The 18,171-nt window shown below is 39.2% G+C and overlaps 1 protein-coding gene across 6 annotated transcripts in view; it reads right to left on the bottom strand.

Annotated features, from left to right (window-relative positions):
- PIK3C3 (phosphatidylinositol 3-kinase catalytic subunit type 3) overlaps positions 1–18,171 on the bottom strand; it is a 133,784-nt gene that overhangs the window by 93,072 nt on the left and 22,541 nt on the right. For all 6 annotated transcript variants that reach the window (XR_007356656.2, XR_007356657.1, XR_007356659.1 and 3 more), the window contains 5 exons: positions 16,267–16,353; positions 14,506–14,601; positions 7,635–7,706; positions 1,854–1,958; positions 1,206–1,298 (listed from right to left, as the gene is read on the bottom strand). Coding sequence is in view for 1 of the 6 variants with exons in the window: in XM_048850003.2 (XP_048705960.1) it covers positions 1,206–1,298; positions 1,854–1,958; positions 7,635–7,706; positions 14,506–14,601; positions 16,267–16,353 (453 nt within the window). In the remaining 5 variants the exon portion in view is untranslated. The remainder of the gene's footprint in view (positions 1–1,205; positions 1,299–1,853; positions 1,959–7,634; positions 7,707–14,505; positions 14,602–16,266; positions 16,354–18,171) is intronic.

The following is an 18,171-nucleotide window of genomic DNA, read 5'->3' as shown; positions in this document are numbered from 1 at the left end:
CTTTTTCAGCCACTTAATACCCCTATGTTCCAGATCACAGTACTAGATTGTACCCTTTGCTTAAGGCACATGGAGGGAACTTAGTTCTGGTAGTTCTTGATAATAGAGTGCACAAGCAGTTTGCAGCGTCACTTCATTTTCCCCCCAAGCCACCACAAGCAAGCTTTTCCAGAAGTAATCCGATGATCTCTGGGACACCTTTTCCCCAAAGGCCTGTGGGAAATGCTTCAGTGAGACAATGCTGACTCAATCAACGGTCTCTTCCATTATGCAAAATGTCCAATTCCCAAGGAGCAATTATGGTATCAGGTGGCAGCAACCAGCAAGGCAGCTATAGAGATTTGGCAAATCAAGGACTCTGATTTTTTTTTTTGCTTCTTTTCTTTTGAAACAATCTTTTCACTTCAGGAGTCATTAACAGAATACTGGCTAGACTCAAAGCACTGACAACAAGGTGTTAAGGATTACTCAATGTATGGAGCTGAATAGGGAGAAGAGAGCTCAGCAAAGCACATACTTAAATGATTTGCTGAATCAGGAATTTAGATCCTCCGCTAGAGGTCACCCAAAAATATAAACAAATCAAGACTATGGCTTCAGCCTTGTTTATAACTGAATACCTGCCACTAAAATAACTGGTAATTTTAACCGGTTACCTATTTCAACATTTTAACATAGTCCAGCTCCATTTTCTGGGGCCTCACGTAAGGCAAATTAGAAAGATACCAGCTAGAGCCAATGCAATGCTATTCATTAAACAATCACTGAACAATACATTTTTTTTTTTTTGGCATTATTTGACCATCTAGTTTTAATTCACTTTCCAGTAACCTATCCTATTCTCTAGGACGCATGTAGCTTGCGATTTGTGCTATATTTGCAGAAGTTAACACCAATTTTCTTTGGTGGATTAATCCTGGCAGGCTTGGCAGAAGAGCATTTTAAAGGAACTCACTGGAGATTTTGAGCTGCAAGTTTTAAAAGTATTTGCCAATAGGATTTAAAAAATATGGTCACTAGTCTTTACCAGCATAGCTGTTCCATTAATGAACAATATCTTGACTAAATATACTTTGTCAGCTCAGAGATTCACACCTCTGAAGAGGCAGACACTTAAAAAAGCAGTTGCACTCATGAAACCGGAAGATAAATTATTCAATAACAATGTACAGTGATCAGTATATATTTAATACAATTAACTTTACCTTTTCTTGATTAGTAAGATAGTATCTGAACTTCCAAACTAGATCCTGTTCCTCATAGGTCAGTTGCTTTGTTGGTGGATAACTCACTATAATCTATTAAAAAAATTCCAGAGAATAATTTGTCATAAAAATTATACATATTGATCTTTTAAAGAAGTTGAGAGAATTTAGTGCGTCATGTGCCGTACTGACCACATAGTAGAATGAACGTCTATCGACAAGCAGAACAAAATGGACAATTTCCCCATACTACACACCAGTGATGCTCTTCAACCCTGATCTTAGATGAACCGCCCATAGAGGTCAGGGTATCCATAGACCTATCAATCCTTGGCCCTGCTGCTAAGACTGCCAAAAATGCCAGTTAGTATGTGTGATGCGGATTCCTTCGCACTCAGGAGTGTAGTAATACTAACTCATCTCAAAGTAACCAGATGAGAAAGACTGGCCGTTCGTGAGCTGGGCCAAACTACCACCCACCTCCAAGTTGTCTTATTGACAACACGTAAGTTCACATTAACAAGAAATCACATAACATCTATTGTATTCCCTTCAAACTCGACGTCAGATACTGAATAAAGTCATTTAGCAAAACTGAATCTGTATTCTTACAGACACCAAAAACTCAAATGAAAGTTACAAACTTACATTAAGCTGATCTCGAGTAGCTGCATTAGGCTTGAGATCATGATCAGAGGGCCCACTTCTTAAACTTCGAGCAAGCTTGTGATGTTTGCTCTCTACTAAATTCTCCTAAAAATACACAAAATAAAAGTCAGCGGTTATAAATATTTAACTCCACTGAAAATAGTCTTGAAATGCAACTGTCTAGAGACTCACCAACATCCTGAATAATATATTACATGCTTAAGTATTCATATCTAAAAACTACTCTATCTTCTGGATTCACAACTTAAAGTGCATGCACTTCCAACAGCAAGCGGTCTTATTCCACTAACAATACCATCGCTTTAGGCTTAAAATTCAATTTATAATTATTTCTCACCTCCGGTGAATGGCTGTCATCAAGGTATTTGTTCAAAGTGAAAGTTATTTACACAGCACCTAAACATGCTAAGGCACTAAAGATGCTAGACACTTTATGGCTAAGCACCACCCCAAAGAGCTTAGCCTAAAGAAGGGGTGGCCAACCTGAGCCTGAGAAGGAGCCAGAGTTTACTAATGTACATTGCCAAAGAGCCACAGTAATAGGTCAGCAGCCCCCCATCAGCTCCCCCACCCCACTCCCAGCACCTCCCACCCACCAGCAGCCCCGCTGTTCAGTGCCTCCCCCTCCTTCCCCACACCTCCCAATCAGCTGTTTCGTGGCATGCAGGAGGCTCTGGGACGGAGGGGAGAGGAGCGAGGGCACTCCAGGCTCAGGGGAGGGGGCAGGAAGGGGTGGAGTGGGGGCAGAGCCTGCGGCAGAGCTGGGGGTTAAGCAGTGAGCAGCCCCGGCACACTGAAAAGTTGGAGCCTGGAGCTCCAGCCCCAGAGTCGGTGCCTGTACAAGGAGCCGCATATTAACTTCTGAAGAGCCGCATGTGGCTCCGGAGCCACAGGATGCCCACCCCTGGTCTAAAGGCTCTGCATATATTAGATTTCCCTCTCGCCCCCAGAGTTTATAGTTAATACTGGTTCAGCTGGAGCCATAATAGCAACAGTAGAAGCAACAGTGTGAACAAGATTTCAGCTGTCGCCGCCACCATTTCAGCACTGCAACAACTGGACTACCCGACAGCAGTGTTAGATGGCATGGTGCTGACAATGGTGTCATCAGTCGAAGCCCCATCTACATGCGGGCTCCTGAAGTTGCGGCTGGACTGGCATTCACAATAATAGAACTGCTTTCTAGAACTGTATTTAGGCAATAAGGACAACAAGGACAACAGAAGGAAGTGGAACAAGAAAGGGATTTCACATAAGCAAAGTACCTGGGGCAATATTTAACTTGCCTCTCCTTAGTTTCAATATTTTCCCCCTCCTCTGTTCCTTGTTGCCTTATATCTGCACCTACCCATCTCCTTTACTAAGGTAACAATCACCCTCCTTTCTCACCTGTCTCCAACTTGCCTCCCCTTCCCTTACCACATAAGTGTTAATAGTGTAACCCCCTCCCCCACATAAATGAAGGTTGGTTACTTGTAACTGGAGTTTGTCAAGTTGGATTCTGCATATTCACACTCATGGGACTTATGCCAATGCAGCAGGATGATAGAACCCTCTGGGAATAGTGCCTATCAGGGTGCCGATGTGTCACCCCCGCCCCTCGCTCTATCATGTTCTGAGGGTGTGGGTATAAAAGGGGTATGGCAGCAGTTGCCGCCTCAGTCCCTTCCATTGCTAAAGCAGAACCCCAACATATTGAAATTTGGACTCCGCATGGGGAAGATAGGCAGGGAGAACGAACATGCAGAGTCCATCTCGAAGAACTCCGGTTACAAGTAACCTAACTTCACTTCTTCGCGTGTCCTCTGCATATTTCTACTCATGGGATAGTTTAGTAAGCAGTATAGTAAATTGGCTGGAGGGGTGTGAAGTCGTAGTTAAAGACTGGAGTACTGCTCTACCAAAGTATCAGCCATGGATGCCAGATCCAATGCATGATGTTTCGCAAAAGTGTGAACCAACCTTTAAGCAGCAGCTTTGCGTGTATCAATAAGGGAAAATATTTTATCCAGGTAAGATGCTAGTGCTCTCTTAGCAGCTAATGAATGTAATCTGGCCTTCCCTTTACCTGAATGAGGCTTTGGAAAGAATATTGGTAGACTGATACTTTGATTTACACAAACCTCCAAAGTTACCTTGGGAAGGAATTTAGCAGCTGGTCTAAGAACCACTTTTTGTCTTTATAAAAACTGGTATAAGGGGTCTGTCATCAATACATGCAGTTCACTTAGTCTTCTACCAGAAAATAATAGCTATTATAAAAGCTGTCCTCACTGAAAGACAGACAAACAAAGAGCAGCTCATTAGAGGTTCAAATGGGTGAGACACGAGTTGAGTTACAACTAAATTCAAATTCCATGGTGGGACAAGGTTCCATAATGAGGGATCCAGGTTGAATTGGCCTCTTAAAAAGTTTCTCACCAATGTACATGAAAAAATAGATTTTCCATTAACATGAGTATGATGCACTGTTATTGCCGCTACATGGGCCTTACTGGAGGGCAAAGACAACCCTATTACTTTTAAGTGTAACAAATATTCTAAAATAGGTTGTATGGGAGCTGAAATTGGTCAACACGTTTTTCAGTTGTCCATAAAACAAATCTTTTTCACTTGAACTTGTAACTTTTTTCTATTTGACAGCTTTCCGAATTAATTATATCTTGTTGCACCTCAACCAAACACGATCTTTCTGACTCGATCAAAGGCATATTACCCATGCTGCTGGATGTAACAATCAGAGATCTGGATGGAAGACCTGGGGCAGCAGGTTTGTTGATAACAGGAGCATCTTGTAGTTGCTGTTAGATGAATGGAGTAACTCGGTGTACCACTGTTGCCTTGGCCCTGCCGGAGCAATGAGAATCACCCTGGCTCAATCCTGCCTTATCTTTTTTAAGTCTCTGGTGACAAGTGAAAATGCGAGCAATGTATGTATCAAATGCATCCCTCAATGACAGACTGCCTGAGCCAGCCTTGAGCAAAAAACAGGGACATTTCTAACTGAATCTTGTCGCAAAGAGACCTATGACCAGAAATCCCCAAATGCTGAAAACATTCTGGTAACAGAATTCTTTAGAGACCATTCGTGCATCTGCAACAAATCTCTGCTCAGTTGATCTGCAATCAAACTGTGTTGCTTCACTATGTGTTGGGCAATTGGGTATATATTTTACTGGATATACCAGTCTAAACGTTTTATTGCCTTTTTGCATCGTTGAGAAAAATCGAGCGCCTCCTCGTTTGTTCAAATAATACATTAAGAACATAAGAATGGCTCCACTGGGTCAGACCAAAGGTCCATCCAGCCCAGTATTCTGTCTACCGACAGTGGCCAATGCCAGGTACCCCAGAGGGAGCGAACCTAATAGGTAACGATCAAGTGATCTCTCTCCTGCCATCCATGACCACTCTCTGACAAACAGAGGCTAGGGACACCGTTCCTTACCCATCCTGGCTAATGGCCATTAATGAATTTATCTAGTTCTCTTTTAAACCCTGTTATAGTCCTAGCCTTCACAACCTCCTCAGGCAAGGAGTTCCACAGGTGGACTGTGCACTGTGTGAAGAAGACCTTCCTTTTATTGGTTTTAAACCTGCTGCCCATTAATTTCATTTGGTGGCCCCTAGTTCTTATTTTATGGGAACAAGTAAATAACTTCCTTATTCACTTTCTCCACACCACTCATGATTTTATATCCCCCCTTAGTCTCCTCTTTTCCAAGCTGAAAAGTCCTAGCTTCTTTAATCTCTTCTCATATGGAACCCATTCCAACCCCCTAATCATTTTAGTTGCCCTTTTCTGAACCTTTTCTAATGCCAGTATATCTTTTTTGAGATGAGGGGACCACATCTGTATGCAGTATTCAAGATGTGGACGTACCATGGATTTATATAAGGGCAATAAGATATTGTCCGTCTTATTCTCTATCCCTTTTTAAATGATTCCTAACAACCTGTTTGCTTTTTTGACTGCCGCTGCACACTGCGTGGACGTCTTCAGAGAACTATCCACGATGATTCCAAGATCTTTCCTGATGAGTTGTAGCTAAATTATATCATATGTATAGTTGGGATTAATTTTTCCAATGTGCATTACTTTACATTTATCCACATTAAATTTCATTTGCCATTTTGTTACCCAATCACTTAGTTTGGTGAGATCTTTTTGAAGTTCTTCACAGCCTGCTTTGGTCTTAACTATCTTGAGCAACACATTGCCCATGGCCACTTGAATCACCTCATTCCGCACATGTGAAAGAAACGCTTTGAGACCCAGACAGATTGACCTCAGTGCTAGTACATTTATATGTAATTGGGATTTTCTGTAGGTCTAAAGACCTCGAACAAACATGTTGTGAAGTTTTCCTCTCCCTCCCCACACTGTCTTTGTGGAACCTGTAATTACTATTAATGAAGAAGAGCTGGGTTGAATACAATTCCCTTGAGGACATTCTGTGGTTTCAACCACCACATTAGAGGAAGATACACTTTCCTCGGAACAGTGAGTACTTTTAGCATACAGTCCATAAAGGGATTGAAGTTCTTTAGGAGCCAGTGCTGAAGATGCCTCACTCTGAGCCTGGCATACAGAGTCACATATGTTGTGACACACGCAACCAAAAAACTACATTCTGAGAGGAATGTTGAAGGACTCTTTGGCATTTATGATTAAAAACCTCTCTTCTGGAAGGAAAGCTCTTCCTTTTATAGAGTCAAGAATCACACCATTGAATGGAATCTTTTGTGATGCGGGGAGAAGAGACTTTTCCATTTATGAACAATGGGGAGTCTGATGGCACCTTAAAGACTAACCAATTTATTTGGGCATAAGCTTGCGTGGGTTAAAAACCCCCACTTCTTCACTTGCATCTGAAGAAGTGAGGATTTTTACCCACGAAAGCTTATGCCCAAATAAATCTGTCGGACCTTAAGGTGCCACCGGACTCCTAGTTGTTTTTGTGGATATAGACTAACACGGCTACTGATACTTTCCATTTATGAGAAGAACTAGTGTTCTGAACACAATGAGTGATCGGAATGGCCTTCCTTAAATCGTCAGAGGGAGCCTTCAAGAGCTAATCATCTAAGTAAGGGAAAATGAAAATTTCTTACCTCCTCAAATACACTGTTATTGGAGCCAGGCATTTTGTAAAAACTCTGGGTGCAGTGGAAAGGCCAAAGGGTAAGACTCTGTACTGGAAATGGTGTACCAATAGAAAAACATAGGTACTTGTGATGCAGGAGTCTTCGTGAAATATGAAAGTACGGATCTAACAGACAGATTCAGGTCCTTTCACTGCCGTGGGTGGAAGGAACTGAGGGAGCAATGAGAGCCATGCCCCTTTTATACCCATACCCTTAGAGTATGCTCAAGTGCTAGGGTGGGGGTGAAGCTGCAGGGGCATCCTAACGGGCACTGCTACCAGGAGATTCTAAGGTCCTGCTGAGCGAGTCAGCACAAGTCCCAGGAATGGGAATATGCAGAGGACACTTGAAGAACTAAAAATATTTGACCATCCCACCAATTCTAATATCAAACTGATAAGTTACAATTCTCACTACTATTTCTCGTCTAGGTTTACTCAAGACTTAACACACTGGCAGTAGCCACAACTTTGTGCTGCAATTAAACTTACTTGAGACCATAGCAGATATAATTGTCAAAAAAGTTTTTCTCCGCCACTTGCAAGAACTTCACAGCACAACAAAATTTCATTGTGGTATGATCTGGATTGTGTTGCACAGAAAATTACTCACCATCGACATCTGGGGATCTGGAACCTTAACAATCTCAGAGCTTGTTAAAATTGGAGAGGACTCATCACCATCCTGGATAACAACATAATTGAAAGGCACAATAAATGTCACACAAGTTATAATGAACATGACTTCCGTCAAAATTTACTACTTTACATATTCAAGAGAAAATAAAGCAATTAAACTTTCAATGGACAACCAACAAAGGGCATAAAGGATAAGAAAATATAGAAAAATTGTTCTAGCTAATTTTTGACAAAGTTGAGAAGATTGAAGGAAATAGGAGACCGAAGGATAAACTCCATCTATTTATGTGACAAATGTAGAGATAAGTAAGTTTAAAACATCATCAGCATTAGCATTTTAGTGAAGAAAAAAATGGATGGAAATGTTTACCAATATTATTATGATGTATCCATCATGGGAGTGCTTATAGGGCCCCTTTGTGTGGGCAAACAATTTTCAAAACCTGTAGCCAAAACACTTATGGACAAAATTTAAATGTCCCATCTTGAAAATATGGGTTGACTGATTTGGAATATTTGCTGAAGTTGAGGGAAAATGAACACACAGACACACACCCTATACTGAGGGGTCAGTATAGAATGCAGCACAGATCACCACTTTGGGAAGCATCTTTTTAGAAATTGCAGAATGGCACAAAGCTATCTGTTTCTAGTTTGAACTGGGAATTATAAGGAATCTGCTTTCCCTCCTTACCAGTCCCTGCATTTATTTTTTTTTAATATAGCTAGCCGTTTTCTGGATGATGAATGAGGCAGACTAATATATAGCTCACTTTTTTGCGCATTTATGGTTTCTACAGTGCTGACTACAGCAAAAACTTGGTTTTGCACCAGTAAATTAAGTATGCATTGGAGGAATTTTCTAGGCAGACAGCGCTAATAAGTGAAGTAATACAGTAGTGTTTTTACAGGCAAAGTTCTGATATCACACTGTAAACAATATTTTTAGCTAAGAAAGATACATATAATATGTGGATGATGTTAAGCCCAGCCTGTGAATAAATGTATGATTGGTTTTCATGTTAGATAATTTAACATTTTGATTTTTTAAAATTCAAGTTAAAAAAGTCAAAGAAAAGGGACAATCCTCTTCAGTTCTGCTGAATCCAATTACAAAATTAAATAATAAATTGCATTGATAGTGACTTTAGTGCTAATTAAGATTTATGGTGCGACAGTATATATTTATTATTTCTATTACAGGAGCACCTGCCTGGGAGTGACAATCAAGGATCAATGGCCCCATTGTGCCAGGCACTATACAGACAAGGAGCAAAGATGATCTGTCCCTGTACGTGAGAGCTTACAATCTAGGTGTTAGACAGGAAGCAGCAGGCAGATGAGGAAAAATGAGTAGTGGGGGAAAGAGGTTTAGTATAAAAGTAGAACCACTTATCTAACCACTACTGCCACCCCCCACCACACACACACACACACACACACACTTTAACCATGGCTAATCCTATATTATAAGCGTTTTCCCAAAATATCTAAAAACATAGAGTAAACTCCTCTGTGGAATGTGCTTTATGATGTTTTCCCTTTACCATTTTCTATTTGTGCAGTTTATCATAATGCATTTAATAGTAAATATTTAGTATGTAGTATATCTTCAAATTGCTGTACAAACATTAGTTCATTAATCTTAACAGTACCCCACAGGATAGCTAGGTATCTCATTTTATTGATGAGAAATGTGAGATTCAGGGTACATCTGCACGTGATCTGGGAGAGGTGAGTCCTAGCTTGCACAGAAGAACCCCGGGGGGCGGAGAGGGGAGTGGGTCAGGTGGGATTATACTCAGAGCTGCTACTCATGTCACTGTGGACACACTACTATTTTCAGGCGTTAGCTGAAACCTAGCTATGAAAGTCAGGAATCACACCTCTCAGCTCAAATGTAGATGTACCCTCAGTGACTTTGACCAAGACCACACAAAAAGCAGGGACAGTTAGGATAAAGACTCAAGAGTTCCAGATTATTAAAAAAAATAATTGCACACACACACCACAGATACTGAGCCATTCGCTTCCATGAGAACAGAGGCCAGTGCTGAGAGCTCTAGAAAATCCTACCCACTGTCATTGTCTTCTGATTTAAGACAGTATTTTTAAATGCGAACATTTTGTGGTGGTCTGAGGAGAAAATGTATTACATTAAAATAAGAAACTGAAATTTTCTGGACCTCAGATTAGCATATAGTAACTCCTCACTTAACGTTGTAGTTATGTTCCTGAAAAATGAGACTTTAAGTGAAACGATGTTAAGCTAACCCAATTTCCCCTTAAGAATTAATGTAAATGAGGGGGATTAGGTTCCGGGGATTTTTTTTTTTTTTGGCCAGACAAAAGGCATTATATACATTTTAAACAAGCAATTTAATATAGGCATTAAAGAGGCTGGTGGCCCCCCATCAGCTCCCCTATGCCCCCCACGAGCCTCACGCCAACCAGCGGACCCAGTGAATCAGCACCTCTCCCCTCCTTCCGCTGCCTCCTGCCTGCAGCAATCAGCTGGTTTGCGGCGTTCAGTAGCCAGGAGAGGGAGGGGGGTGGCTGCGTGTCACATCCTCGCTCCTCCCCACAGCCTCCTGAATGCCGCAAGCCAGCTGATTGCCGTGGGCAGGAGACGGGGGGGATCAGCGAGAAGGCGCTGATCTGAGGGGTCCGCCGTCAGGCGCTGGGGGGGAGCATAAGGGAGCTGCCAGCAGTGGCCAAACTATGTTATAGGGGAGCATTGCAAAACTTTAAATGAGCATGTTCTGTAATGGAGCAGGGATGTAACATCGAAACAACATTAAGCGAGAGGACGTTAAGTGAGGAGTTACTATACTAAATTCAGCCCTGGATTATTTAAAAGAACCTGCTAGGGACCAGTGATGGTTTTTAGAGCTAGTACTTCACAAAGCTAATTTAGAAATGGATGGGTTTTTTATTGGTTAATTGGGCATCGTTTTCTCCAGTGGTGTAAACCATTCTTTTGTATACCTGTCAGGTCACAAGGTATTGCTTCTTAACAACAACAAAACATTCCGGCTGCTGTCTTGCTTTTTATCCATTAATTAAATTGTGACTTTAATCAGCCTTATTCTGGAGAATTCCAGAACTAGAAATCAATATTTCATATCACCTGAAAGCCTCGAATTCTATCTTTTAAGATGGTAGAAAACATTAACAGGAGATTTTCAAAGGCCCCAAGGGGAGAGAGGTGCCCAAACTCCACTGACCAAGTGGAAGTTGGGAGCCTAACTCTCCTTTATACCTTTGAAAAATCTCCCCCTTCATATACAACCACAGATGAGACACTGGCTACTAAAAATCATAAATTTAGGTGAGAAAAAGGCAATACAATCATTAGGTCTAACATCCCTTGCATCCCAAGGCTAAAAAAAAAATCTTATACCACTGGAAAAAAGAAACAGCCAACTTCTTCATGATTTATAACAGTGGCAATCTTATAAAGACCTAAAATACCAAGAATTCACTTTGATATAGCAGTAAACTGTTCCAAGCCCTAGTGCTCAACTAGTGATTTGAAAGCCAAGAATTCACTTTTTTATAAGATTTCATCAGCTTTGAATATTTTAGTTAAAAACAAAAAAGTGAAGTGTTTCTACCACCATGCTGTTCTGTTACAGTAAAGTCAAACTAAAAAAAAAAATAAAAAGCAAAAACTTTACTTAACAGGTCAGCCCACCGATTTTTCTAGATTGCACCTAAAATAAATTGAACGTGAAACCCAGAATAATCTAATTTTGCTTACTTTAGTTATTCAGCTCAAATATTATTCAGCAGGAAACTGTCTTTACAATTTCATTATTTTTTAGCACAAAAAAACCTTTAAACTGTAACAAGAATTTGCAAGTTGATTGAGTTCTATCATTGCTCTCATGGGCCAAATTCTCTCATTAAAGATAGCCTATTCTGAAACACAGCTATTCTCTGAAATACCCTGGAGACAGACAGAATGCCACCAGTCAACAGAATAAGGATGTTGGCAGTTTTGCCCGCCTTTCAAATGGATAGGGAATGTGCAACTCTGACCCCTCTATTTCACTCAAAGAACATCAATATCTATTATAGTGTCCCTGAATGTGTAATCTCAATAATCCATGCCAACAATTGTTTACCTGCTAATTTGCCATGGAGGTCTCAAACAAATGTGAGGCCAAACCTCATAAGAATACAGAGTTAGTTTTGAGTTTGGTTTAAATATTTTATAGCATAATATTAAAGATACTCCACTATATTCCAAAACCACCATTTTTACGAATGTAAGACCTCACTACTACTCTCCATTATTTATTCTTTGATGAAAGGTGGAGAGAGACTGCCAATTTTGCAGATTATAGTGTGTTACGGTAAAGCGAAGTGTTGCTCAAGCAAGGTTCTGCTCTACCTCTTTGAAATTACAGTATTTATCAGTTTCTAAAACACTAACAAATAGGGGGTTCGATTGATCTCATATTATGGGGTTAGTTAAACCGGGGTTCCAAGGTGTACCAGCAGGATACAACTATCTGTATCCAGAACCTAGATGGACACACAGGCAAAGCTTCGGAGACTGATAAAAGCCATTTTTTTTTAAACACTGGGGAAGATATTCTAATGAAAAAATCCTTTAAATGGATCTGGCTCTGCAACTGCCCTATTTATCCAATACAATGCTGTTTTCACTTGAACCCTATATGAAAATACATGTTCATGAAAAATTCTGGAGTTCATTTACCCATAGAGATGAGATACTTGCATTTTGGAATTCACACAGTGATATTTCCAGAGTGAGTGATGTTTGCCTAAAAGGGAAATTGGAAGTTGTGTTCTTGCTACCTGCAGACTGGCATTTCTCGCATTTTAAATACTGCATTAAAATTAAATTGATAGAAAATACAGAAGGGGCCACTGCCACTTGATTTTATATATAGTAATTGAGTGTTAAGTCACAGAATCTCAGATTCTATCAGCAGCTGTTTAACAGGCTGGTTCTCTGTCACAACACCAAAAAACAAATCTATCAACACAACTGTGACAAGTAATTTTCACTTAGACTATCACTCAGAGACAGGTGACAACCTACCCAAGTTCCATTAGATTCTATATGCTCAATAGGTGATCTTTATATTTTAAGTGGAAGCATAACAAACTTGAGAAGACAGGCAACTAATTTATGGACTGTTTTCTGCTGTTTCTAGAAAAGTGGTCCTGAATTTGTGCGAAGTAGCTTTTTAACAAGTCCTTCAAATTGTGGTATTTCTACTTTTAAGATGTGCCGTTAGCCACCTAATTATCTTATAATGCTTAGTAAGCCAGTTTTATACCTTGATTATATTTCTTCTTCATGCTTCTAAGACTATTTCCTAGCTTGTTTGCAGAGCTGTGCAGAGCAAAGTAATTCCATTTCGTAGAGGATTTCAGTTTCAAAATTTGGTTTTGGTCCAATTCAGAATGAAAACCCAAAGATTTCTAAATTCTCTGTGAAAGGGAATGGAGTCATGACAGGTTTCATCAAACCCCTGTCCGGGTTCCATCAGAACTTCATTGAAATCAAATAGTGTTCAGGAGCCATTTTTATTTCAAATTGGAAAATTCCAATGAAAAAATGTGTCATTGGAATTTTTCTGATCACCTCTACTTGTTTGGTTTAAAACCAAGCTTTCTCTCTCCCAATAACAACAAAAATATACACAACACATTAAGACAGCACAAATTCAGTTCCCACTACAATCAACGGTGCATGTAGGGGGCAAAAAACATACATGTTCCATAACCATCATTCCACTCTGAAGTGCATCATTCAAATGCAACAGCAGCACTTCAAAGATCATAGACAAAGGGAGCAGCAGAAAAGCTGATATCATGATACAACATCTGTATACAAACACAACACTTTATAATATCCAATCTATATGAGCAAATGCCTGTTATGAACCTTATGATCATACCTTTTCTACAGACCATGGAACAAGATATTAAAAGTGACGTGACTATACTAGGTAAGCAAATACAAATTACTGCAATCAGACAGCCTCCACAAATACACTTACCTGAGAAAAAACATCATCAAGGTAGGAGAGTTGGATGGTTTTGTGGCCAAAGAATATGAAAATCTGAAAATCCAGATTCTCACCCCAGCTTTTCAAACTGCAATGTGGTCTTGGAAAATTCACTTAACCACTTACCTTCATCTTCCATTTGTAAAATGGGGATAATAATACTTATTTACCTTGCAAGTTATTTGGGGAAGTTTGTTAACGTTTGGCCTGAGATCCTTAGAAGCAAGATGCTACATAAATGCAAAATATTATATAATACTGAGGAATGCAGAGATTTCATCTATTTGTTATTGTCGTGAAAACTTATTCAAAGTATCAAAATGTGTCTTAGAATATACCAATCAATATGTGGAAATAAATCTCCATTATTCGCTCAGACAAATGAGACTGTCTATTGGCACAGCTCTTGTGCAAAGTTTTGATAAGCCAATCCTGTATCAAGTCTACTAATGAAGACATGTAGATCTCTTCATCCCAATCCAAGAACTATTTTTACATAAAACTACTCTGAAAGTACTACTTGATTTGGGGAACAATAAATCAAAAAGTTTTTAATCACTTGCACGTATTAAATTCTGTAATCTTGAACTGCATTACATGAATGATTGACTTCTGTAATCTTGTTGTAGCTATACTATTTGATTTGTATGTACATAAACAGCTGCCACTGACAGCTGTCTACTGCTATCTTGCAAAAAATATTTCATCTCAGCAGGAAAACCTGTAATTTTTTTTGCTGCAAGTTTGCTTTTTTCTTCCTAAAGGAGATCATAAAACCTGCAAGGCACATACCTTTTCATAGTAAACTATTCCATATTCTTTATCATCACACTTGACACACCGAAACTCAATCATCAAGTACATAAAATTAGAACTCCGTTTTTCACTCTGAAAAGAAAAAAGGCTAAAAATGTGGATTGTATATTAAAGAAGAGCATCAATCTTCAGCATTTTCTTAACAGTAATAACAATATTTCCTTTGTGCTGTAAGTGATGGATCAAATTATCAGATGTTGTGGCAATTACTCAGTTTATAATTTCACATAACTACTTACTCTAGGACAAAAAATTCCTCTGGCATTATATATCGTCATTCACACTCCACAACAAACATTTGCATTCAAGAAGAGGAAACAGTTTAAGTGATCCAATGGAACAACAGAGTTAAAGTTGCACTATAAAGGTGCTATGTTGACCCCCAATGGCTTCAAGATATAGTCCGCTCAGTTTACAAGTTTTCTGATTGCTAACACTGCAAATAAAACTTGGGATCTTGGAGTTTTGGGGTGTGTTGTTTCTGATTCGCACATCAACACCAGGAATAAAAATTCTACTACTGAACCTTGGTAAACAGCTCTGCACAACTCACAAGAGAATTAGCCCGCCCACCCAGGGAGGTATCGACTCTCCAGGAAAGGGAGGTTGGTCTTGGAATTAAAGCACAGTCATGAGAATCAGAAGATAGGATTCTGCCACAGACTGCCAACTTAACGTAGGGTAAAATCACTTCTTCCGTGCTAATTCTCCCTTCTGTAAAAACAGGTATGTTTCATTGAAGGTTAGAATTTGCACAGTACTTCAGAGTCACCAGTGGAAAGTGCTATAGAAATGCAAATCATTATCTCTGCAGATCTCATTGAAATGCCAAGTAGCTTTAAAAAAAACAAAAAAAGCATAACTTAGGCTTTGTCTGCACTGGCAAGTAAAAGACAAAACTTTTGTCCTTCAGAGGTGTTAAAAAAAAAAACAACCCCACACACACTTTCCCCAAAAGACAAAAGTTTTGTGGATGACAAGGACTGGTGTGAACAGAACTTTCTCAGCAGATGTGCTCTCCTGCGGACGACATTAACACCACTAGTTATGGGTGGAAGTTTTTTTGTCGACAAGAGCGCGACACTGCCCTCCTTTTATCACAGCCGTGTCACTAAAAGCTGAGTAGTATAGACATAGCCTTACACAAGCAAGTAGCTGTCAACACAGGGAGCAGATGTGTTGAGTAAGGTGGTCATTCTATACACCTTTCAGAGCACAGGCCATTTAAGGAGATAATTTTTGGCTTCATGGGTTAACACTTCCTTCCTGAATTGGGGGCAGGAGTTCACTCTGTAGGTTAAAAACAAATAAGCAATTGATTTAATCAAAAAAGTCTCCAGATGCAATATTTTCCCTCCCAAACCAATATCAATTTAAACAAAAAGTAGTGAGTCGATTAGAAAATGATTATAACTTTAATGCTGAGTTTATATGGGTTGAAGTTTACTGAAGGAAGTTGTGACAACTTCAATTCCACCCCACCACATGATGCTCTAACAGTCTTAAGCACCTATAGCCAAGTTAACGAATATCTAAATCTGCCTATTTTCAGCTACCTCTGTATCACTAATGCCAGAGAAAGTCATTCTTTTTAGATTGATTTCTTCCTTTAATGTGCACAAGAGAGAGAGAAGAAAAATAGGGCAAGTCATTTGAATTACAGTCTCACAAGCAAGCCAAGGCTTCCATATCAACAAGATCCAAAACCCATTATAAAGCTGATATATGATGACCTACCTCATTGATCATTTCTATTTCTCTAAAGGTCAGTCTGTCCAGCCAGTCTACTTTCACCATGTGACCTTGTCGATGAGACTTGGTGAGCTGCCATAGAAATATATAGTGATACTATTTAAATTGCTGTGACTAAAAAAGAATACCCAGGCCATAATTTCAAAGACAATCACATATGAAAGGGATGGGAAGAGAGGGAGTTTAAAAGCTTCTACATTACAAATAAAGTGGGCCTTATAAACAATCTGCATTATAAAAATATTCCCAGGATCCAAAACATATTGATCACAAAAGAAAGGACAAAATATACACATCACTAACTTTAGTTTTGAATTCATAATAATATGACATATATTAAAAGTGTCCTATTTGCAAAGCAGAGCTCTAGTATGACAATAGTTATGGCTTAGTGGTTCATTTCATGTGAAAGATTTCTGAATCTAAAATCTCCAAAATTAGAGAATGCAAAGGTTTGGTACTTCATTTAACTTTATAAACAATACTTCTTGTCCTTAAAAGTAATTTAAAGATATGATTTCAGTAAGTCTGTCATCACCAGTGATACTGCATACAGCAGAGATTCCAAAACTGTGGTCTTGAATCTGCTGGTGGTCCATGAAGAGCTGGATGATATGTTACTGGTTCCTTCTGTGTCTCATTAAAATACATTAAAAATACATTCCTAATGCTACTATTCTGACTAAGCAATTGCCATAGTTCCTACAGAGAGGTCATGTAACTATCTCCTCTTCCCATGGCAGTCTATGAGACAATCTATTAATTGTGGTCCACAATGTACAGTTCAAGAAGAAACATGGAAGAAAGCAGTTTGTCAATCACTTGGGGGTGCAATAAAAGCTTACAAGAAACGGCAAGAGGCACAGGCACATACAAGTAGGAGCACTGGGCCCTCCTAAAGCTAAGAAATTAGGAAAGCCTTGAAATACAGTAAAGTTACCATCTTTTTTGCCAGAACAATAGAAATTATAGTATGTAGAATGTAAGGTAAAATTTTTAACACAAGTTATTTCTGAAAATTAGACACACATACTTTTGATTTTTTTACCTTTCATATCCAGCAAAAGTCTTCAGTCTTTATAGCAGAAATAAGATAATGTATTATATTACACTATAAGGCTTGAAGACTTGTAAATTAAAGACTCCTGCAAGGCAACTGACTTGTTAATTTTGTATTTTTCTAGTGTGGGGGGAGGGGGGGTGTTTGTTTTTTTAAATAATCAGAATGTACCATGGCCTGCATTAAATGGATCTAAAATTAGGTAACTGACAAGGATCAAAATGTAACTGTAAACAGATAATCATGCAGCATTTTCTAGTGGGGTCCTGTAAAGATCTATTCTGGGCCCTACACTATTTAACATTTTTATCAATGATTTGCAGGGTTGCCAACTTTGGTTGGACGAATTCCTGGAGATTTCATCACATGACAATCTTTAATTAAAGATTAATCTTTAATTCCTGGAGACTCCTGGACAATCCTGGAGGGTTGGCAACCCTAATACTTGGAAGGGCACATAATATCAACACAAAGTCTGAAATGACAAAGATTGGGGAGTAGTAAAAAAAAATGGATATGACAGGTCACTCAGAGTAATCTGGATGGTTTGGTAAACTGGGCACAAGCAAACAAAACGCATTTCAATATTGCCAAATATGAAGTCATACCCTAGGGAAAAAAGAACGGAGGTCATACATACATGTAGGCTCTATCCTGGGAAGCAGTGCGACTGAAAAATTCCTGTGGGTCATTGCAGATAATCAGCAGCAAATTAGCTCCAAAGAGATGCTGTTACCAAAAGGGTTAATGTGATCCTTGGATATATAAACAGCGGTATCTCAAGCAGAAGTAGAAGGATTATATTACTTTAGTATTTGGCACTGATGCAA

The sequence above is a fragment of the Caretta caretta genome, chromosome 5 (genome assembly GCF_965140235.1).
Source record: "Caretta caretta isolate rCarCar2 chromosome 5, rCarCar1.hap1, whole genome shotgun sequence".
Classification (NCBI taxonomy): Eukaryota; Metazoa; Chordata; order Testudines; family Cheloniidae; genus Caretta; species Caretta caretta.
This window is presented reverse-complemented; position numbering and strand designations above follow the sequence as displayed.